This window comes from Carcharodon carcharias, chromosome 6 (genome assembly GCF_017639515.1).
Source record: "Carcharodon carcharias isolate sCarCar2 chromosome 6, sCarCar2.pri, whole genome shotgun sequence".
Taxonomy (NCBI): Eukaryota; Metazoa; Chordata; class Chondrichthyes; order Lamniformes; family Lamnidae; genus Carcharodon; species Carcharodon carcharias.
Genome location: NC_054472.1, coordinates 138,769,287 through 138,792,663, shown reverse-complemented (window position 1 = coordinate 138,792,663; position 23,377 = coordinate 138,769,287). Strand labels below are relative to the sequence as shown.

At 42.1% G+C, this 23,377-nt stretch overlaps 2 protein-coding genes across 4 annotated transcripts in view; both read left to right on the top strand.

The window, feature by feature from the left end:
* Positions 1–23,377, top strand: part of rad54b (RAD54 homolog B) — a 221,420-nt gene that overhangs the window by 36,676 nt on the left and 161,367 nt on the right. The window lies entirely within an intron of this gene.
* On the top strand, positions 5,062–12,814 carry LOC121279064 (fibrinogen silencer-binding protein). Its single transcript, XM_041189924.1, has 2 exons — positions 5,062–6,144; positions 12,030–12,814. Exons 1-2 carry the CDS (start codon positions 5,744–5,746, stop codon positions 12,601–12,603), a joined length of 975 nt encoding a protein of 324 aa, XP_041045858.1. The 5' UTR covers positions 5,062–5,743; the 3' UTR covers positions 12,604–12,814.

Below are 23,377 nucleotides of genomic sequence, written 5' to 3'. Positions count from 1 at the left end.
GTACGTACGTACGTACCAGTGCGTCGCGTACTTACCAGTGTGTCGCGTACGTACGTACGTACCAGTGCGTCACGTACGTACGTACGTACCAGTGCGTCGCGTACGTATGTACGTACCAGTGCGTCGCGTACGTACTTTTGTACGTACCAGTGCGTCGCGTACGTACATACGTACGTACCAGTGCGTCGCGTACGAGCAGACATACGTACCAGTGTGTCACGTACGGACGTACGTACCAGTGCGTCGCGTACGTACAGACGTACGTACCAGTGTGTCGCGTACGGACGTACGTACCAGTGCGTCGCATACGGACGTACGTACCAGTGCGTCGCGTACGTACAGACGTACGTACCAGTGCGTTGCGTACGTACAGACGTACGTACCAGTGCGTCGCGTACGTACGTACCAGTGAGTCACGTACGTACCAGTGCGTCGCATACGTACCTACGTACCAGTGCGTCACGTACGTACGTACGTACCAGTGCGTCGCGTACGTATGTACGTACCAGTGCGTCGCGTACGTACTTTTGTACGTACCAGTGCATCGCGTACGTACATACGTACGTACCAGTGCGTCGCGTACGAGCAGACGTACGTACCAGTGTGTCGCATACGGACGTACGTACCAGTGCGTCGCGTACGTACAGACGTACGTACCAGTGTGTCGCGTACGGACGTACGTACCAGTGCGTCGCATACGGACGTACGTACCAGTGCGTCGCGTACGTACAGACGTACGTACCAGTGCGTCGCGTACGTACGTACGTACCAGTGCGTCGCGTACGTACGTACCAGTGAGTCACGTACGTACCAGTGCGTCGCATACGTACCTACGTACCAGTGCGTCGCGTACGTACATACGTACCAGTACGTACATACATACGTACATATAAACCAGTACATTACGTACGTACGTACATATAAACCAGTACATTACGTACGTACATTCATACATACGTATGTACGTACGTACGCGACACACTGGTACGTACGTCCGTACGCGACGCACTGGTACGTACGTCCGTACGCGACGCACTGGTACGTACGTCCGTACGCGACGCACTGGTACGTACGTCCGTACGCGACGCACTGGTACGTACGTCCGTACGCGACGCACTGGTACGTACGTCCGTACGCGACGCACTGGTACGTACGTCCGTACGCGACGCACTGGTACGTACGTCCGTACGCGACGCACTGGTACGTACGTCCGTACGCGACGCACTGGTACGTACGTCCGTACGCGACGCACTGGTACGTACGTCCGTACGCGACGCACTGGTACGTACGTCCGTACGCGACGCACTGGTACGTACGTCCGTACGCGACGCACTGGTACATACGTCCGTACGCGACGCACTGGTACATACGTACATGCATACCAGTACATTACTTACATACATACGTACATACATGTACGTTACATGCTTACTCACTCCAAACCCCAATATTAATCTACCGGTACAATAACAATATGAGGATATCCTGGATAATATCCAGGAGTAGTACTGAAGACTTGTGCTCCAGCGCTTGCCACACCCTAGCCAAGCTATTTCAGAACAGCTACAACACTGGCATCTACCTGGCAATGTGGAAAATTACCCACAGGTATGTCCCGTCCACAAAAAGCTGGACAAATCCAACCTGGCCAATTACCGCCCCATCAGTCCACTCTTAATCATTGGCAAAGTGATGGAAGGTGTCTTCGACAGTGCTATCAAGCGGCACTTGCTTAACAATAACCTGCTCACTGATGCTCAGTTTGGGTTCCACCAGGATCACTGCTCCTGACTTCATTATAGCCTTGGTTCAAACATGAATCAAAGAGCTAAACTCTAGATGTGAGGTGAGAGTGACTACCCTTGACATAATGGCCACATTTGACCGAGTGTGGCATCAAGGAGCTGTAGCAAAACTGGAGTCAATGGGAATCAGGGGATCAATCTCTCTACTGGTTGGAGTCATACCTAGCACAAAGGAAGATTGTTGTGACTGTTGGAGGTCAATCATTTCAGTTCCAAGACATCTCTGCAGGAGTTCCTCAGGGTAGTGGTCTGAGGCCCAAACCTTCTGCTTCATCAATGACCTTCCTTCCATCATAAGGTCAGAAGTGAAGATGTTCACTGATTGTGCAATCATCAGTGAACATTGTGCAATCTGTGATTCCTCAGATACTGAAGCAGTCCATGTCCAAATGCAGCAAGAACTGGACAATATCCAGGCTTGGGCTGACAAGTGGCAAGTAATACTCATGCCACACAAGTGGCAGGCAATGACTGTCTCCTAAAGGAGAGAATTTAACCATTGTGCCTTGACATTCGATGGCATTACCATCGCTGATTCCCCCACTATCAACATCCTGGAGGTTACCATTGACCAGAAACTGGACTGGGCTAGCCATATAAATACTGTGGCTACAAGAGCAGGTCAGAGGCTAGGGATTGTGCATTGAGTAACTTGCCTCCTGACTCCCCAAAGCCTGTCCATTGTCTACAAGGCACAGTCAGGAGTGTGATGCAATACTCTCCATTTGCTTGGATGAGTGTAGCTCCAATAACACTCAAGAAGCTAGAAACCATCCAGGGCAAAGCAGCCTGCTTGATTGGTACCCCATCCACAGACATTCATTCCCTCCACCACCGTCGCACAGTGGCAGCAGTGTGTACCATCTATAAGATGCACTGCAGAAGCTCACCAAGGTTCCTTAGGCAGCACCTTCCAAACCCACGACCGCTACCATCTAGAAGGACAAGGGCAACAGACACATGGGAACACCACCACCTGGAAGCTCCCCTCAAAGCCCCACACCATCCTGGCTTGGAAATATATCACTGTTCCTTCACTGTTGCTGGGCCAAAATCCTGGAACTCCCTCCCTAGTAGCATTGTGGGTGTACCTACACCACTTGAACTGTAGCAGTTTAAAAAGGCAGCTCACCACCACCTTCTCGAGGGCAATTAATGATGGGCAATAAATGCTGGCCTAGCCAGTGACACCCACATCCCATGAATGAATTAAAAAAAAGTCCCAAAGTGCTTTATAGTTAGTTAAGTACTTTTGAAGTCTCTGGTGCAATGTCAGAAATGGAGTGACTTATTTGCGCACAGCAAACTCGCACAAACAGCAGTGTGATAATTTTCAGATAATCTCTCAATCAACATCACAAAAAACAGATTAATATCGACCAGGACACATGGGCTAATTCCGCTGCTTTTGTTTGAAGTAGTTCATGGAATTTTTTATGTCTACCTGAAGAGGGCTGACAAGCCCTCAGTTTAACATCTCATCTGAATGTCAGCACTTCTAACAGTGCAGCACTTCCTCAGTACTGCACTGGAATGGAACCTGAAGCCACAACCATCTAATTTTTGAGGCAGGAGTGCTACCAATTGAGCCACGGCTGAGACAGGGGAAGGGAAGTTGGGTAGTCAGAGGAGTTGGAGGTGAGGATGCAGGAGGCTGGGAAGAGGAGTTTAAAGACAGTTGGTAGTGGATAAGATCCAAAATTTAAATTTCCAATTCCCCTTCCAGGATGATCTTGTGTGTGATTTTTGGAAGAGGAAAGTGAAAGCCAATCGTGCTTGGTGGTCCAGCCAGATCTGGTGACAGATGGTTAAACTAGTTTTGCATGAGATACATTCAAGTTCATGCCTGTTGGATTTGAGGGAGTTTAAATCGGCATTCTAACAAGTGATCAATCTTGACAGGAGGGAGTAAAGGTTTTGCTGTGGGCAAGGGCATCAAAGGAAGTAATTAAACAAATCGATAGCTGCAGAAGCATTGCTGCGATTGGAAGGCCAAAGGGCTAGGCTGTTTGGATTTAAATAGTGCATTTCTAATTAACTTTGAGGAAGTATTCAACGCTGGGATTGGAGGCCTGGAAAAACAGTCAAAATGACTAGATATGGTAGCTTTATAATGAAGTCCATCAGAAAAATCTTGAAGCGTTTCACAATCCAAGAATTACTTTTAGAGTGCAGTGACTGTTAATGTTCAGACAAAGCAGGGTCATTTTGCACTGTGACCCCATAAAAAGTGGTGAAATGAATGAACTTTTGATTTCCTTTTGGGATGATATTGGCTGAAGGAGCAATATTGGCCAGAACACAGACTTTCTTCAGTACCATCTGTTCTTTTAATGTTCACCTCAAACTGCGAACCTGTTTGTTAACATTTTCTCCAAAGGACAGCACCTTTTCAATAATGCAGCACTCCCTTAATGCTGCATTGGAATGACAGTTTAAATTACGAACTTACTCTTCCGGTTTCAGAATCAAACCACAACCTTCCGACTCCAAAAGTGAAATTACTTCAGCTTGGCTTATTTGGCAGTACATAAAACAGGAGAACCATTTGTAATGTTTATTACAGTAGCATCATTCATGGCTGATTTGATAATATCTGATGGAATTTAGGTTTTGTTGTGAATATTTTTCATGAGACATGCCTCTTTTAAATTATACAATTGTGTATATGTAATACTGTAGCATATTTTAAATGTATTGTAAAATCCAATTTTGCTGCCTTCCTCACAAATATCCACTTTTCTTTTTGAAGCTTTGTTAGCAACATTTCTGCTCAATCACTATTTGAGGGTCATGGTCTGTAATTATCACCAGGATGCAATTATCATGGATTGTATCTATTGAGATGTCAGCAGATGGCAATATGGTGACATCTCTAACTCTGTATCAGTATTCTGACTGGTACCCTATATAGATTGGGTTTAGAAATTAATCTTTCACAATCTACCCCCTGAATATTGGTGCAATCTTACATAAAAAGTGGCATATGCTATTAAACAATTGCCAATCTTACAGATTCATAAAATATTCTGGGGTATATTTCATTCAAATCATGAAAAACTAAAATTTTGATAGAGTGGGTCTGACTGTTTTTATAAGCTGTTGTGTGGGTTTCATGGTTTCAGCTTTCAGGCTGTTTTTGTTGCCAAAAGATCTGTCTTTCAACTTGCATTAACATTTTTTTCCAGCTTTTTTTTCAACGTGACTTTGAGAAATTTTTAAAAACGTTATTGATTTGGTGGAAGCTGTACTACGGCAGATTATTTAAACTTATTGAACGGAGTACAACCAAGCATGATAGAGGAAGTGAAGTTCCTTGATTGACATCAGAACTAGCATGGGGAATGCAAACAACACTAAAAGCTCCACAGCAGGATTACTGGGGCCCTGTCAGGGATCAGTATACAGACTGTAGAATACTCATGCATACTGTTATTTAACAACAACAATAATTCTTTGTTCATGGTTTGATGTAAATTTTCCCATTTCAAACATAAAGTCGAGACTAAGTTTGTCTTTGAAGTTAAAGCTGTAGTTTTTAGCAGCTACACTATCTGACATAAAGATCAGGCTAATTTTGGTTATGTAGATTTCTGTGTAATAGAGCAAAATGATAGCTTTAGAACACCTGCACCTTTGCACTGGGATTCTTTTGCTAATGCTTTCAAAACCAGAAAAACAGATCAGATAACAAAACAGTCCAGCATTTGATTGGTCTCAGCATCAGGGGCTTGCACAGTCTCATTTTAGTCTAAAGCCTTAAGTAGGTCAGGCCTAGCTTAGCCAGCCTGCAGATGATCAGCTGCAGATGATCTCTGGATGAAGTCAAGCTGAAAGGAATTTCTGTGAAACCCTCCTGATAGGCGTAGGCCTAAAAAGGCTGGCCTAGTTAAGCTTCAGCTTATAGTGAAGGCTTTGCAGTCAGTCTGAAGTTTGTGATGTGCTCTACACAAAATATGCTAGGAAAAAAATCAAATCGATCCTCAAATTTTACCATATATGAAAAGATTGATCTGCTAAAACTTGTACGGCCTCACATCAAAGTCTTGGAGGTTCATAAGAATAATCAAGCTATAATTGTTGAAAAAAATCGTTGCTGGGAAACTATAGCACAGCAATACAATGCTGTTGGAGTGGATCGCCCTCCTCGTAGCGCACAGGCTTTGCGAACACTATATAAACGCATTAAAGAAAGTGCTAAACAAGAGATAGCCAGGAGAGAACAGCTGCATCCAGACTATAAAGGAAACGTCTCTGAGCCAACCAGAAGAATTCTAGAAATGATTCCTCACATTTTCCAACCGCTTTTGAAGGTGATAGACCCCGACAACTTACAAAGGTAAGGCTATGACATTTTACTGACTGTAATAAAATATTTTTTTTAAATGCTCTTTACATAAGGCTAGTGTTCAGAACTCATTATTACAATGGCCACATTATCCATGTCTCTGGAATTGGGAAGATATGATCAAGTATAGCTGAAGTTTTGGTGAGACAACCAACATAAGGAAATAATTCAAATTCTAACTTCGGACCTTGATTTCAGTTAGCCGAGTGCTTGCCCCCTCATTGGATTGCAAGTTTAATGCTCTGTGCGGTGCACTGCGAATAATTGGTTACACTGAACTTTGGGGAACATAGTTCAGAAATCAGTCAACTGCTAAAGTTCAAGATAGTCACTGAACATTTTCTGCGATTGTAATCAAATAAGATAGCCACTAACAGATCTTTACATAAAGTGTGGTGAGATGTGGAACTCTGCCACATGGAATGGTTGATGCAGATAGCACTGATGGATTTAGAGAAAGTCTTGATGAATGGATAGGGTGCGAAGGATAATTAGATTGGGAAAGCCTGTGTGGAATATAAATACTGGCATAATGGCCTATTTGTGCATTGATCTTTCCAATGTTTAAATGGAGAAAATTCTGATGACACAGACAGTGAGGCATCAGCAAAGGTGGTGTGAGGCGGAGCTTGGAGCTATCACCATACATGTGACAGTTGATATTACTTCGGAAGATGTCACCAAAGGGCAGCGTTGATATGAGAAATAGAAGAGGGGGCCAAAGGGAAATTCTCAGGAGATAGTGATGCCTAAGTGAAAAGGGAATTGCAGGAAATGCTTCAGCTACGATGGATAGGCAAGAATAGTCCCACTTATCTGGTCAGTGGAGGAGAAGCACGCTCAGCCATGTCAAAGGCTGCAAAGAGGTAAAGAAGAAAAAGAAGGATTGTGTACTACTGTTGCATTCACTGGATGTTGGGGCCATTTTGGGGTTTTGGCCTGATTGAGAGGTTCAAATAGAGTTGCTGGGAAGATAGGCACAGGTACATACATTCAAAGACTTTGAAGATAAGTGATAGTTTGCAAGGATAGAGTGGTCAAGGATGGGATGTTTGGGGAAGTGGTGACGACAGTAGATTTAAAAGGGGGAGAGAACTGATGTAGCATGGAATTCAAGAAGAGAAGTTGGATGGTCAGTACTGTAGTGGAATAGGTCAAGCAGGAGTTAGGCCTTGTCACAAGATGAGTATGAGGGGAAATACAAGGGGAAGAGGAGAATGAAAAGTTATCGGGCTGGGTAGGAATGTGGAGTTGAGGTTAAAGTTAGATCAGCAATAATCTTTTTGAATGGAAGAGCAGGCTCGAGGGGCCGAGTGGCCTATTCCTGCTCCTAATTTGTATGTTCGTATAATGTGGGTTTGGGGCTTGGGCACATAGAAACTTTGGGATATGCGTGTCCTGGTGGGCAAAGAAAAAAAGAAATAAAAACAAAACGCTAGAAATACTCAGTAGGTACACAGTTAATGTTTCAGTTCAATGACCATCAGGAGGAAAGATGGGTTTTGGCAGAGGCAGCTCAACAGATTGTATCTAAAGAAATTCATGAACGTGCTGCACTTATTGGAAGCGAGGGTGGAGGGGCCAAGGGACAGGAGTTTAAAGAGATGTTTTAGTATTGGAGAAAAGCTGGGGTTTTCTTTGCATTCCAGGATGACCCTGAACCTGCGGATTTTGCAGAAGAAAGCAGTGCCTGATGATGCATGTTGTTGTCCAGCCAGATCTGGCCAAATCATGTATGAGCCTAATTTCTCTGAGCAGGTAGCGATGAGTCACTTTCTTGAATGGCTGCACCCGCTATGATGCAGGTACTGCAGGAAGGGAATTCCAGGATTTTGACCCAGGAATAGTGAAGGAACAGCGATATAATTCCAAGTCATGATGTTATGTTACTTGGAGGGGAACGTGCAGGTGGTGTAGTCCCTATGCCTCTGCTGCCCTTTTTCATCATGGTTGCAGAGGTCATGCATTTGGAGGATGCTATCTATGGGGCCTTACTGAGTTGCTGCAGTGCATCTTGCATACGGTACACACTGCTACCACCTCGTGCCGGTGGTGGAAAGTGCAAATGTTTAAGGGGGTGATGGGGTGCGGATAAAACGGGCTGCTTTGCCCTAGATGGTGTTGAGCTTCTTGAGTGTTCTTGGAGCTGCATTCATCCAGGCAAGTAGAGGATACTCCATCACACTCTTGACTTGTCCCTTATAAATGATGGATAGGCTTTGGGGAGTCAGCAGATGAATTACTTGCCTTGGAATTCACCAAGGCTCCTTCCAAATGCATGACCACTATCATCTAGAAGGATAAGGACAACAGAACACCACCAGTGAAGCCCACATCCTGTGAATGAATTAAAAAAAAAAATTCTCAGTTACTGACCTGTTTTTGTAGCCATAGTATTTATATGGCTGGTCCAATTCTGTTTCTGATCAATGGTAACCCTTAAAATGTTGATGGTGATGCCATTGACTGTCATTGGTAGATGGTTATAATCTTTCTGCTGGAGGTGGTAATTGCTTGGCAATTGCGTGGTGTGAATGTTACTTGCTACTTACCAGCCTGCGCCTGAAGGTTCAGGTCTTGCTGCATGCTGGCACAGACCACTTCAGTAGCTGAGGAATTGGGAATAGTACTGAACACTGTGCAAATGTCAATGAATATCTCCACATTTAACCATATGTTGGAGGGAAGGACATTGTTAAAGTAGCTGAAGATTGTTGGAACTAGGATGTTACCCTGTAGCGATAGCTTGGGGTTGAGTTGACTGACCACCAACAACCACAACCATCTTCCTTTGATGCCAGGTAGCAAGGAAAATGACCAGGATGGAAAAGAGTAAGAGTTTTATTGAGACAAGAGTATCCAGGGCAGAAGTGAGGGAGTGATGAGCAGAGCTATAGAGACTTTAGTGCAGGATGCAAAATCTCTGAACATCAAGGAGATTCCAGTAAATGTCAGAGCCAAAGTAATTATAACTATTGCTTGGTTGTACAGAACATAAGCTGCAAAGACATGCTGACAAAACTTTTCGTCTTGCACTGATCAGAACAGACGCAAAAATGCCAAATTTCAAACGCAGCAACAATTTATACTACATGACTGAAAGGTTCTGATTGGTTGGTAAGTCACCTCTGGTCGAGGCATTGCCATAGAGAATGCACCAGAGAACTACTGTCCCCATATTTTTGTTTAATTCAAAAAAGACACTGTCTGGATTTGTCCTTTTTGCCTGCAGAGGACAGGTCCTGTATTTGAATATATGTAGCTTCTAGGAAGCAAAAGTGAGCTAAGTTGCGAGCCTGACAATCTTAAATTGTTTGTTAGTGTAATTCTTAGCACACTCGGGATTATTCAGCAAATGCTGCCCAATCGCAGAATCGCATCTAACATTAAATATTATGTTCTGAGTTTTGCAAGCATGGGCTGGTTGAGTACGGTCAGTACTCTGTCTGTTGCACATAGCTGAAGGGGCATGTTGCTTGATACAATCCACCAGTTGTTTGGACACCTAGCCTACGTACCTGGCATCACACAATGGCACTGAAATCCGTACATCACATTTACTCATTTGTGTGATAGGCAGAGCATCTTTTTGGCCTGACAGCAACATCCCACTTGTGTTGCTACTACATAGTGGCAGCATGAAAGGGCTAGTTGCTCAAAGTTTTGAGATATATTACTTTTCCAGAGCGATGTGAGGTAGTCTGGGCACTTTTTTTGGATCTGAAATAGGCCTATTTGTGAGTGTGTATGATGCACAATGAGCAATGAAATGATCAGGGTAGTCATTATCCCACAGGAGAGCTTTGATGTACCCTATTTTGGGATCAACTTTGCATGGTGAGCAAATGGCTTGGGCCCTATTTACAAGATTGCCAATAAGACCAATCTTATAGCGTGTGAGGTTGTAGGAGTCCCAATGTGTATTTTGACCTATGAAGGTACACTCAAACCCATGTAATTAATATATATTAAAAAGAGCACTGGTGGCAATATTGACTATGAGGGAGCACACTGTATATCTTCCTTCAATCTGAAAAAACATGCCATCAACAGCAATATCCTTGTCAACCCTCTCCATTACTTTATCAAAGAATGTGATTGTTATTAATCAAACCTGATTTCCCTTTAACAAATCCATGCTGACTTTGATTTGTACTTTACCAAATGCCAGTTAGTTTTGTCCCAGGTATTGTGTATCAAAGTTAGCCTAATTGACCTGCAGTTGCTGGGTTTATCCCTCTTCTTTAAATAGATTAACATGTGCAATCTCCTTGTCCTCTGGCAAAGTCCCCATGTCCAAGGAGGATTGTGGTCACAACCTCTGCAATTTCCATCCATCCTTTCCACCCTCTGTGATGTCGTCCATCCAGACTAGGTGACTTTGCTACTTGAGGACTGCCAACCTGTTATTCACTTTTGGTAGAAAGAATAGAAAAACAAAACATTTTTTTAAATGTTGAGGAACTATCAACTGTTGTTCAGAGAGATTTTGGTGTCCTTGTATATAAAATACAAAAAGCCAGTGCAACAAGTAATTCGGAAGGCAAATGGCATCTTGGCTTTTTTTGGAAGGGGGCTGGGGTACAAGAGAGAGGAAGCTTTGTTGCAATTGTACAAATCTTTGAGATCACACCTGGAGAACTGTGAATAGTTTTGGTCTTTATATATAAGGAAGGGTATACTTGCCTTGGAGGCAGTGCAACTCAAGTTCACCTGTTTTGGACAATTCCTTCATCTCTGCAATCATTGAGGAGAGCTTGATTAGAATGGACCCATACATTCTGGAGTTCAGAAGAATGAGAGGTGATCTTATTGAAATGTATAAGATTCTGAGAAGGCTTGGTAGAATAGATGCTGAGAGGCTGTTTCCCATAGCTGGAGAGTATAGTACTAAGGAGTATAATCTCAAGATAAGCAGTCGACCATTTAAGACTGAGGTGAGGAGAAATTTCTTGACTCAGAGGATGTGAATCTTTTGGAATTCTCTACTGCAGAGGACTGTAGACACTTACTAGTTGAATATATTCAAGGCTGAGATTGATAGACTTTGAATAGTCAGGAAATCAAGGGATCATGGGGATTGGGGAGGGGATATGTGTAGGGAAAGTGGAGTTGAGGTCCAGGATCAGCTGTAATCTTAAATGACATCAGTGATGAGTTGTATGGTCTACTCATGTTCCTATGTTTAGAAGAGATAGAAGTAGGATCCCAGGCTCCAGTGCTTGCTATTTCACTGCCTGCTGACATAAGCCTATGGGTTATCATTTTAGGATTAGTGCTGCATGACTGGTTTCACAACCTATCATTATCATGGTGGGGTGCCTGTCAGTTCACAGTTTGATTGACAGCTCCTAGTAATTGTAAAAGACTTTGAAGTAGGATTATGAATACAAGTGCTTGCTTTTAAAAGGGATTAAAGCAAGTTAAATGTAGCATGGGTTTTTATCAGATTTTTTTTTGAAACAGTGAATTCATTAATATACACTTAGGATAATGGAAGAAAAGGAAAGGGGGGAAAAAATCTAATATTAGACCATTGAATTTACATGGGAATAGCACAGGGCTGAAAAAAGGGAGTAGGGAGTTGAGCTGCAACTACATGCAGTAGACTTAAAAGGATAATTAAGAGTATAGTAGCAGAATGTACAACTTGACTTTTTAGGAAAAATAGTGGGAAAATGATGGCAGCTTAGACGACAAAGACAAACACTTATTTTATAGACTCAATATTGTTGATTGTTCATTGGGCAATCTGTGTGTTCTTTTATTGTATTTCAATCACTTGGCATTCAGCTTCATTGTAATTTTTTTAATACAATAAATTCAGAGCCATGAGAAATATTGTATCAATGTTAACTGTGTAATCTTTTCTTCAGGCCTTGTGGAAGTTCTGCTTCTGAACAAGATTCTTGTGTGGAACAATCTACTAGCTTGTACCCACAACCTGGAACCTCAGGCTACCAGTCTCATTCCTGTCATGACTGGATAACGCCAGAGTCAGAACCCGAACATGAAGAGAAACCACCTCCGTTATTAACTGTGCTATCACAGCCAAGTGAAAACTTGCAGCAACAGAAGAAAACAGAAATTCAACAGGCCACTAATGGTTCTGCCTCACCTTTTTCATCTTGTGGGGAAAGAGTATCGTTAACGCCATCTCCTAGACCTGCAAGAAGGGAAGATGTTTTGTTCAGCCACCATCAGCACCACAGAGGTGCCCTGCACCATGTCGCCAGCCATGATAATGGAGAAATGCAATTAATGTCAGCAGAGGAACATGAGATAATTATGGAAAATCAAAGAAAATTTGGACTCTATCTTGATGAAAAAAGAGAGAGCCTTAAAAGAAAGCAAGCATTAGAGGAAGACCTGTTAAGGGCAAAAATCAGAGTGGAAGAATTAAAGGCAGCAAGACTGCAACAAGGCTTGCCAGCTCTCCAGGAAGCTTAATGTTTGTAAATATTTGTCTCGATTAAAATCAACTAAAAGCAATGCTTATGCGCTGTGAATTTGGATTCCAAAGATTTTGTTAATGCCGCAATCTGCGAATGAACACTAAGTTGTCATCACATTAGTTTTAAAATGTTCGACCAGATTTTGTCTAATTTTAATAATTGTCCAACACTGTTTTCTAGTTAAAAATGAAAACTTTTTGAACTCACAAATGAGATGAACAGCAATTTTAATGTGTTTTTGTCCTATTCTGACCAAACCTCAAACCTGACACCCTTATCAAAAGTAGTGTTTGCTTGGAAAATGGGCTTGGCACATTTGATGAATGTAGGCTGCAATGTGAGTTTCAATCTTAGCTTTCAGGAAAGAATTTCTGTAATAAATATCTGAGAGCATCTCATTAGAACTTTAGAATGCAACGCCTTAGAATTCCTTCTCCAGTTTCATGTAGAATTTGTTTACTTGAACAGCTGAGAAACATAGAAAATAGAAGCAGGTTCTTCAAGCCTGCTCTGCCATTCAATATGATCATGGCTGATCCTCTATTCCAACATCATACTCCCGCTCTCTCCCCATACCCATTGATGCCTTCAGAATCCAGCAATCTATCTATTTCCTTCTTAAATATATTCATTGACTTGGCCTCCACAGCCCTCTGTGGTAGACAATTTCACAGGTTCACCACCGAGTGATGAGGTTTCTCCTTATCTCAGCCCTAAATGGCCTACCCTGAATCCTGAGATTGTGACCCTTTGTTCTAGATGCCCCCAGCCAGAGGAAACATTATCCCTGCATCCAGTCTATCCAGCCCTGTCAGAATTTTATACATTTCAATGAGATCCCCTCTCATTCTTCTAAACTCCAGTGAATACAGGCCTAGTCGGCCTAATCTCTCCTCATACAGCAATCCTGCCATCCCAGGGATCAGCCTGGTGAACCTTTGCTTTATATGGCAAGTATATTTTTTCTAGGTAAGGAAACCAAAACTGCTCTTAACACTTCAGGTGTGGTCTCACCAAGGCCCTGTATAGTTGCAGTAAGACATCCTTGTACCTGTACTCATATCCTTTTGCAATGAAGGCCAACATACCATTTGCCACCTTAACTGGTTGCTGCACTTGCATGCTTGCTTTCAGTGTTTGGTGTACAAAGACACCCAGGTCTCTTTGTACATCAACGTTTCCTAATCTATCACCATTTAAATAATATTCTGTCATTCTGTTTTCCCTACCAAAGTGGATAACTTCACACTTATCCACGTTATACTGCATCTGCCATGCATTTGCACTCAACTTGTCTAAATCGCCTTGAAGCCTCTTTACATACTCCTAACCACTCACATTCCCACCTAGCTTCATGTTGTCAGCAAACTTGGAAATAGTACATTTGGTTCCCTCATCCAAATCATTGATATATTGTGAAGAGCTGGGGCCCTAGCACTGATCCCTGTGGTATCCCGCTAGTCACCACCTGCCACTCTGAAAAAGACCCATTTATTCCGACTCTGTTACCTGTCTGCCAACCAATTCACAATCCATGCCAATATATTGCCCCCAATCCCATGTGCCTTAATTTTGCACACTAACCTCTTATGAGGGACTTAATCAAAAGTTTTCTGAAAACCCGAAAACACCACATCTACTGTTTTTTCCTTCTCTATTCTGTTACTTATGTCCTCAAAAAACTCCAGTAGGTTTGTCAAACATGATTTCCCTTTAATAAATTGATGCTGACTTTGTCTAGTCCAGTTGATATTTTCTAAGTGTCCTGTTATCACATCCTTTATAATAGACTGTAGCGCTTTCCCTACCACTGGTGTTAGGTTAACTGGTCTGTAATTTCCTGTTTTTTTTTTTTCCCCCTCTTATTTAAATAATGGGGTTACACTTGCCACCCTCCAATCTGCCAGGACTATTCCAGAATCTACAGAATTTTGGAAGCTGACAACCAACGCACCTACTATTTCCATGGCCACCTCCTTTAGTACCCTGGGGTGTAGATTATCAGGCCCTGAGGATTTATCAGCTTTCGGTCCCATTAATTTCACTAGCACTTTTTTTTTAGTAATACTAATTTCCTTCAATTCCTTCTTCACACTAGACCCTTGATTCTCTAGCATTTCTGGAAAGTTACTTGTGTCTTCCTCTGTGAAGACAGAACTAAAGTAGCTGTTTAATTGCTCTGCCATTTCCTTGTTTTCTATTATAAATTCTCCCGTTTCAGACTGTAAGGGACCTACGTTTGTCGTCACCTATCTTTTTCTTCTTACATACTTATAGAAGCTTTTACAGTTCTCTTTTATGTTCCTTTCAAGTTTCCTCTCTCACTATTTTTCCCCTCTTAATCAATCTCTTGGTCTTCCTTTGCTGTATTCTAAGCTGCTCCAATTCTCAGGCTTGCTGCTTTTTCTAGCAACTTAATGTAACTGCTCTTTGGATCTAATGCTCTCCTTAATTTCTTTTTGTTAGCCATGGTTGGGGCACTTTTCCTGTTGTGTTTTTGTGCCAGAAAGGAATATATAACTGTTGTAATGCATACATGCGTTCCTTAAATATTAGCCATTACCTATCCACCTTTTAGTGAAGTTTCCACCTTTTAATGAAGTTATCTATCTACCAATCTATCTTAGTCAACTCACACCTCATACCTTCATAGTTTCCTTTGTTTAGATTTAGGACCCTAGTTTCAGTTTGGACGACTTCACTTTCCATCCTAATGAAGAATTCTATCATGTTATGGTCACTCTACCCTAAAGCACCAAATACAACAAGATTATTAATTAACTCCTTCACATTGCACAAAATCAAATCTAGGATTGCCTGTTCCCTAGTTAGTTCCTCGAAGTACTGGTCTAAAAAACCATCTCATACACACTCCAGGAATTCATCCGCCACAGTATTATTGCTAATTCGGTTTGCCCAGTCTATATGTAGATTAAAGTCACCCATGATTACTGCAGCACCCTTGTTATGTGCATCTCTAATTTCCTGTTTGATACCGTCCCCTACCTTACCATTACTGTTTGGAGGCCTGTAGACAACTAATGTTTTCCGGCCCTAGTTGCTTCTTAGCTCCACCCAGACTGATTCTACATCTAGATTTTCTGAACCAATATCCTCTCTCACTATTGCACTGATTTCAACACCACCTCCTTTTCCTTTTTGCCTGTCCTTGCTAAATATCAAATACCCTTGGATATTCAGTTCCCAACCTTGGTCACCCTGCAGCCATGTCTCTGTAATAGCAATCATATCATCTATTAATACATCTACTTTATTGCGAATGCTCTGTGCATTCAGATAGTGCCTTTAGACTTGGCTTTTTACACATCTTTTATGTGCCGTGGCCCTATTTGCTGCTGGCCCAGATTTCTTCTGCCTTTCACTTTTGCTTTTTACTTTTCTGTCTTTCATTGCTATCTTTATTTCTCCCTCTTGTGTCTCCCCATTCAGGTTCCCATCACTCTGTCAATCTAGTTTAAACCCTCCCCCCACTGTACTAGCAATTGCCCCTGCGAGCATATCGGTCGGGGTGCAACCCGTCCAGCTTGTTCCATCTTCCATAGAATTGGCCCCAATGCTTCAGAAATTTAAATCCCTCCCTCTTACACCATATCTCCAGCCACTCATTCATCTGGTCTATTGTCTTATTCCTGATCTCGCCAGCTTGTGGCACTGGGAGTAATCCTGAGATTATTACCTTTGAGGTCCTGCTTTTTAATTTATTTCCTAGCTCCCTATATCCTGCTTGCAGGACCTCATCCCTCTTTTTACCTATTTCGTTGGCACTGATATGGATCATGACCTCTGGCTGTTCACCCTCCCCCTTCAGAATGTCCTGTAGCAGCTCAGTGACATCCTTGACCCTGGCACCGGAGAGGCAACATACTATCCTGGTATCATGACTGCGACCATAGAAACGTCTATTTGTTCCCCTCTCCTTTTTCTCCCCCTACCCCATGCAGCTGAGCCACTCATGGTGCCACGGACCTGGCTCTCGCTGCATTCCCCCAGCAGTAGCCAAAACGGGAAATCTGTTAGAGAGGGAGATGGACCATGGAGGCTCATGTGCTACTTGCCTAGTGTCTTTACCCATTCCCTTTCTGCCTGTGCACTCTTTACCTGCAGTGTGACCAGCTCACTGTACGTGCTATCCACGAAGATCTTAGCCCTGCATATGCTCCACAGTCACTTCAGCCGCTGCTCTAGATCCGAAACACAGATTTCAGGTAGCTGCAGCTGGAGACGCTTCTTGCACATGTGGTCCCCATGGACACTGGAAGTGTCCCTGACTTCCCACATTGCACAGGAGGAGCATTCCACCTGACCGAGCTGCCCTACCATGACTTCCCCTTAAATTACACCCTTTACTTTTACTTCCTCTAGTTTAGAGAATATTAAGGACCATAGGAATACTCACCAAGTCCTACTTACCAAGGCCACTGCTCTTCTTTCTGAGGAAAGGTAGAAAATGAAAGGATCACCTTCTTCTCTCTTCAGTGAATTCACTTGCTCGCTCACTCCCTCCCTCCCTAAGACAAAGCAGCACTGTAGATGGCCTGCTTTTATGCTCCCTGAATCTAGCAGTCCAAGACCGCTCTTGTAGCCTTAAATTAATAATGGTGCTTGTACAAACCAAAAGTTCCTGGTGGGCAAATTTATAAAATTAACCCAGTGTTTGTGAAAATAAGTCAGGTTTTTATTTATTGAAACTACAGCCAATATTTATGGGCCAATATTATACAGTTGCCACTCCTCCATTATCAGAAGAATGGGTGAAATTTTACGGCAGTGGGATTTAATGTTCCGGCCGAAGCCGATGAAGTTTAGAATGTCTCACTGCATTTTACGGCCCTGACCCCTCTGAAAGGGGGCCGTAAAATTCTGCCCATTGAGTTTTTTAAAAATTTATTCTTTCACAGGATGTGGGGATCTCTGGCAAGACCAACATTTGTTGCCCATCCTGAACTGCACTTGAACTGAGTGGCTTTGCTAGGCTATATTAGAGGGCAGTTGAGAGTCAACCACATTACTGTGGGTCTGAAGTCACATGTAGGCCAGACCAATCAAGGATGGCAGATTTCCTTCCCTAAAAGACATTAGTGAACCAGAACTCTTTACACTAATCAGTGACAGCTTTGCAGTCACCAGGACTGGGTTTCAATTCCAGATTTTTATTAGTTGAGTTTAAATTCCATGCCATGATGGGACTTGAACCCATGTCCCCAAAGCATTAGGCCGGATCTGTAGATTATTAGTCCAGTTACATTACCATTATGCCACCATCTCCCATCAAGTCTGTCTAGTCTACCTATTGAGTCTATTTGGAAGTCCAATATCAAGTCTCAAAAATACAATAAACTGTATTTTGGCTCAGTGCACTTTTTGATATTGTTAATATTTGTTTCTTTTCAGAGTCTGTACCTCTGCCTTTCAAGTCACCACTCAAAGCTTCAAAAACTCCCTTGTTCACTGTGTCCTCTCCACTTGCTGCCCTATGCCCAAGCTTCTTGTCCTTTTGTTTGATGTTGCCTTAGATTTTTTTGAGCAGCCTTTCATAACCTCAGGAGAAGGTATGCTGTTTACCAGAGTTCTCTGCCAAAGTTAGGTGGCTGATCAGAGGACCCTGATCCCCCCTCACAGAGGAAATTCCCTGTGGTTGCAAATGTTGCCACCTACTTACATACCACCTTTTGTCTTTGAATCTCTATAGTACCTCCCCAAAGCACTGAGACTACCCTCAGTAGAGTCACTAATGGTCCATAAGATATAGGAGCAGAAGTAGGCCATTCAGCCCATCAAGTCTGCTCCGCCATTCAATGAGATCATGGCTGATCTGATAATCCTCAACTCCACTTTCTTGCCATTTCCCCATAATCCTTGATTCTATTATTAAAAATCTGTCTACCTCAGCCTTGAATATAGTTAACAACCCAGCATTTACAGCCCTCTGTGGTAAAGAATTGTACAGATTCACTACCCTCAGAGAAGAAATTCCTCCTCATCTCTGTCTTAAATGGGCGATCCCTTATTCTGAGATTCTGCCTTCTGGCCCTAGACTCTCCCAGAAGAGGAAACAACCTCTCAGCATCTACCCTATCAAGCCCTTAAGAATCTTATATGTTTCAATAAAGTCGCCCCTCATTCTTCCAAACTCCAATGAGTACATGCCCAACCTACTCAACTTCTCCTCATAAGAAAATCCCTCCATGCCCAGGATCAACCTAGTGAACCTTCTCTGGACTGCCTCCAAAGCCAGTGTATCTCTCCTTAGATAAGGGGAACAAAAACTGTTCACTGTATTCTAGGTATGGTATAACTAGTGCCTTTATAGTTTTAGAAAAACTTCCCTATTTTTACACTTCTTTCCCTTTGAAATAAAGGCCAACATTCCATTTGCCTTCCCTATTACCTGCTGAACTTGTATATTAGCTTTTTAGGATTCATGCATGAGGACCCCTAAATCTCTCTGTGCTGCAGCTTTCTGTAGTCTTTCTCCATTTAAATAATATTCAGCTCCTCTATTCTTCCTGCCAAAATGCATAACCTCATATTTTCCCACATTATATTCCATCTGCCAAGTTTTTGTCCACTCACTTAACCTGTCTATATCCCTCTGTAGACTCTTTGTGTCTACACTACTTGTCTCACCACTTGCCTTCCCACCTATTTTTGTGTCATCCGCAAACTTGATGATAGTACATTAACTTCCCTCATCCAAGTCATTATTATATATTGTAAATAATTGTGGCCCTGGCACAAATCCCTGTGGCACTCCATTAATTACAGGCTGCCATCCTGAAAATGCCGACCCCCCCCCACTCCGTATCCCAACTCCATCTTCTATTACTTGGCAAATCCTCTATTCATGCTAATAAAGTACCCCCAACACCATGGGCTCTTATTAAGTAGCCTTATGTGCAGTACCTTATTGAACACCTTTTAGAAATCTAAATATGTTATATCTACTGGTTCCCCTTTATTTATCTTCCTTCATACCTCCTCAGAGAATTCTAATGAATTTGTTAGGCATGATTTCTCCTTCATGAAGCCATGCTGACTCTGCTTGATTATATTATGCATTTCTAAATGCTCTGCTATTACATCCTTTTATAATAGACTCTAACATTTTCCCAATGACATGTCAGGAGATCCTTGCTCATTGAGAACAAAATCCGATTAAATAGACAGCAATGCAGTGATGTCAAGGAGTCAATACCAGTAACTGAAAGGTAATGTAGATGAGAAAAGAGGAGCAAGGAAGTTAATATGCACACGTTAAGATCTCCAAAGCCTATGCATTTCAGAATATGATCCTCTACCTAGCTGGCAGCTACATCAGATTCTGCTCAATATGCCTAGTCTTTATGTTCCATTTGAGCTGACCCCACAAACCCCACATCTGTGTTATTACAAGATTACTTAGTCCTCCGTCTATAACATAACATATGTAACAACACGCTTCTGTCCCAACCTCATCTTTAGTGAAACCTTTTTATCCACCTCAATCACACCAAATTCAAATTCTCTGGGGTTCTGTGTGATAGCCTCTTCAGGTTTTTCCATTTATGCAAACGTATGGAAAATACAGGCTGGCATATTAAACCTGTCCTGTCCAGCACCATTTAACTTAGGCTGTCTTTTCCAGTCCCTCCCGGATGCATGTCTTACAATATTCTGGGAGAGGCAAAAACTGTAGAGGCCAGTTTAGGAAAAAAGGTCCAGGGTAAAAGGAGCTCACCAAGACATGCTTTGACAGAGCTACATTGTTGAATTGTTAAATTATATTTTCAAGTTTAAAGAACATAAGAAATTGGAGCAGAAATAAGACTATTCAGCCCTTCGAGCCTGCTCTGTCATTCAATACGATCATGGCTAATCTCCTCAACTTTTAGGATGTTCTCTATCTGCATCTTTAGCTCCTCTGATATTTCTAAATATGAATCTCTGGATAATTTAAAAATTACATTAAGATTTCAATTACACCATAATTTCATCCTCACTTTTATTTGTAAAATTGGAACACAAATGGGACTAAAAGCTGACAAGTCTGCTGGACCTGATGGCCTGCATCCTTGGTCTTAAAAGAAGTGGCTTCAAAGATAGTGGATTAATTGGTTGTAATTTTCCAAAAGTCCCTAGATTCTGGAAAGGCCTCAGTGGATTGGAAAACCGCAAATGTAACACCTCTATTCAAGAAAGGAGGGAGACATAAAGCAGAAAATTATAGGTCTGTTAGCCAGTCAGAATCCATTATTAAGGAACTAGTGGCAGGATATTTAAAATATCCTAATACGATCAGGCAGAGTCAACATGATTTTATGAAGGGGAAATCAGGTTCAACAAATTTATTCGAGTTCTTTGAGGCTGTAGCAAGCAGGATGGATAAAGGGGAACTAGCATATGTTGTAATATTTGGATTTCCAAAAGACAATTGATAAGGTACCACACAAAAGATTACTATACAAGATAAAAGCTCATGGTTTTGGGGGTGATATATTAGCATGGATGGAGGCTTGACTAACTAACAGGATACAGAGATTGGGTCATTTTCAGGTGGCAACTGTAAGTACTGGAGTGCTGCAGGGATCTGTGCTGGAGCCTCAACTATTTGCGATCTACATCAATGACTTCGATGAAGGGGACTGACTATTGTAGCCAAATTTGCTGACACTACAAAGATAGATAGGAATGCAAATTGTGAGGCGTATACAAAGACCCTATAAAGGCATTTAGGTAGGTTAATTGAGTGGACAAAATTTTGGCAGATGGAACATAATGCAGGAAAATGTGAGGTTGTCCACTTTAGCAGGAGTAATAGAAAAGCAGAATATTATTTAATTGGAGAGAGACTGCAGAATGTTGCCATGGAGAAGGACCTGGGTGACCTTGTACATTAATTACAAAAAGTTAGTATGCGGTTACTGCAAGTAAATAGGAAGGCAGATGAGATTTTGGCATTTATTGCAAGGAGAATGGACACAGCAGGTAGGGAAGTCTTGCCACAGCTGTACAGAGCATTGATGAGACTGCATCTAGGGTACTGTGTACAGTTTTGGTCTCCCTACTTAAAGAAGGATATGCCTGCATTGAAAACAGTTCAGAGAAGGTTCACTCGGCTGATCCCTGGGGTGAAGGGGTTGTCTTATGAGGAAAGATTGGACGTATACTCACCAGAGTTTAGTAAAAAGAGAGGTGGTCTTAATGGAATATAATATTCTGAGGGGGCTTAATAGGCTAGAGGTTGACAGGATGTTTCCCCTCATAGGGGAATCTAGAAATCAGGGTTGAGTTTAAAAATAAGGGGTCTCTCATATAGGACGGAGATATGGAGGAATTTCTTCTCACAGAGGGTTGTTAATCTTTGGAATTCTCTTCCAAAGAGAGTATGGAGGCTGGATCATTGATTATATTCAAGGCAAGTTAGATAGAAATCTGAGGGTTATAGGGGGCTTGACAGAAAAGTGGAGTTGAAACCACAATCGGATCAGCCATGATCTTATTCAATGGCAAAGCAGGTTTGAGGGGCCAAATGGGGCCCTACTCCTCCTGTTTCTTATGACTTTATGATTTTTGGCAGCTCCCCAAGTTCATGAACAGGGATACTCTAATAAAACAATGCATTCCACCATTCTTATCCCTTTTTTTAAAAAAGGAACAACAACTGCAGCCTCTTCACACAAGGTATCAGCCGTGTATGGTCCAGACACTTACTTTTGGGGGGAAAAAAATGATGCTTTTGGAAGCTGCATTTAAGCACCTATTTGTTGTATATAACTGGGGGCAAATACTAAATAAACACAACTGTATCTCTCAGAAATCAGCAGCTCATTTTAATCTTTTCTGACTCAAGTTTGCAACTAAGCAGAAGTAATGTTAGATAAGCTCCAATTCCACATGGAGCTGCAGCTACTTGATAGGCTCAATCTTCCGAACTATGTGGTTGATCAATATTGATCAAACTCCAGTACAAGTGAAGAAAGTTTTTTTTTCTCTTGTACAAGCTGAAAACATGGGTGGTACGACCAGGTGAGGAGAGGTTAAATGGCTTCCCTCTTTTCACTCCTTGATGACGCAACAGTTTTTTTTCTAAAAGAATGATGTGCCTGCCAATTCAATGAGTATTTATGTACTGTAACTATAAAGATAGGTTTCCTTGAGTTTTTAAAAAGAAAAGCGAATTGTATTTTTTGTACTTAACCCGGTTTGAGAAAAATAATAAAAATGCTCCAACTTTCACACATGCGCACGTGCACACACACATAGATTACAAAGTGGGAGGATAGATTAAGCAATTTAAAGTGCAATAAAATTTAAAGGGTATACAGCTATTGAAGGTTGGTGACTTGGCTGGCCTCAAACTGAAATCTGAAGACCTTCTGGGTTCCACATTAAGGTGGTTTAAAGATGTAGACTGATGATTTACCTGTTCTCAGCTGCTGGATTGAGTTCTGTTTTTTAACAAAAGGTCTCTGTCTGCGGCACATGGCTAGTCAACATCAGCAGACAGGGTTCAAAACTTGCAAGTTGTATGGAGCAAGTGAGAGGGAGGAAACCCATTCTGGTTCTTGCTTCTTCACTGTTTTATTTGCTTGCGCTGTGGTCTGCAGCGAACAAGGTGCTGAAACACTTTAAGGGTTATCTGGCTTGTTACATGGCACTCTCCAACTGCCCATGACCCAAACATGCTCATGGCTAGTGGATTCCAGTTGCCTGGCTTACATGATTAGGTTACATCTAAGCAAATTCCTTTCATAGTCATTGCTATTGTC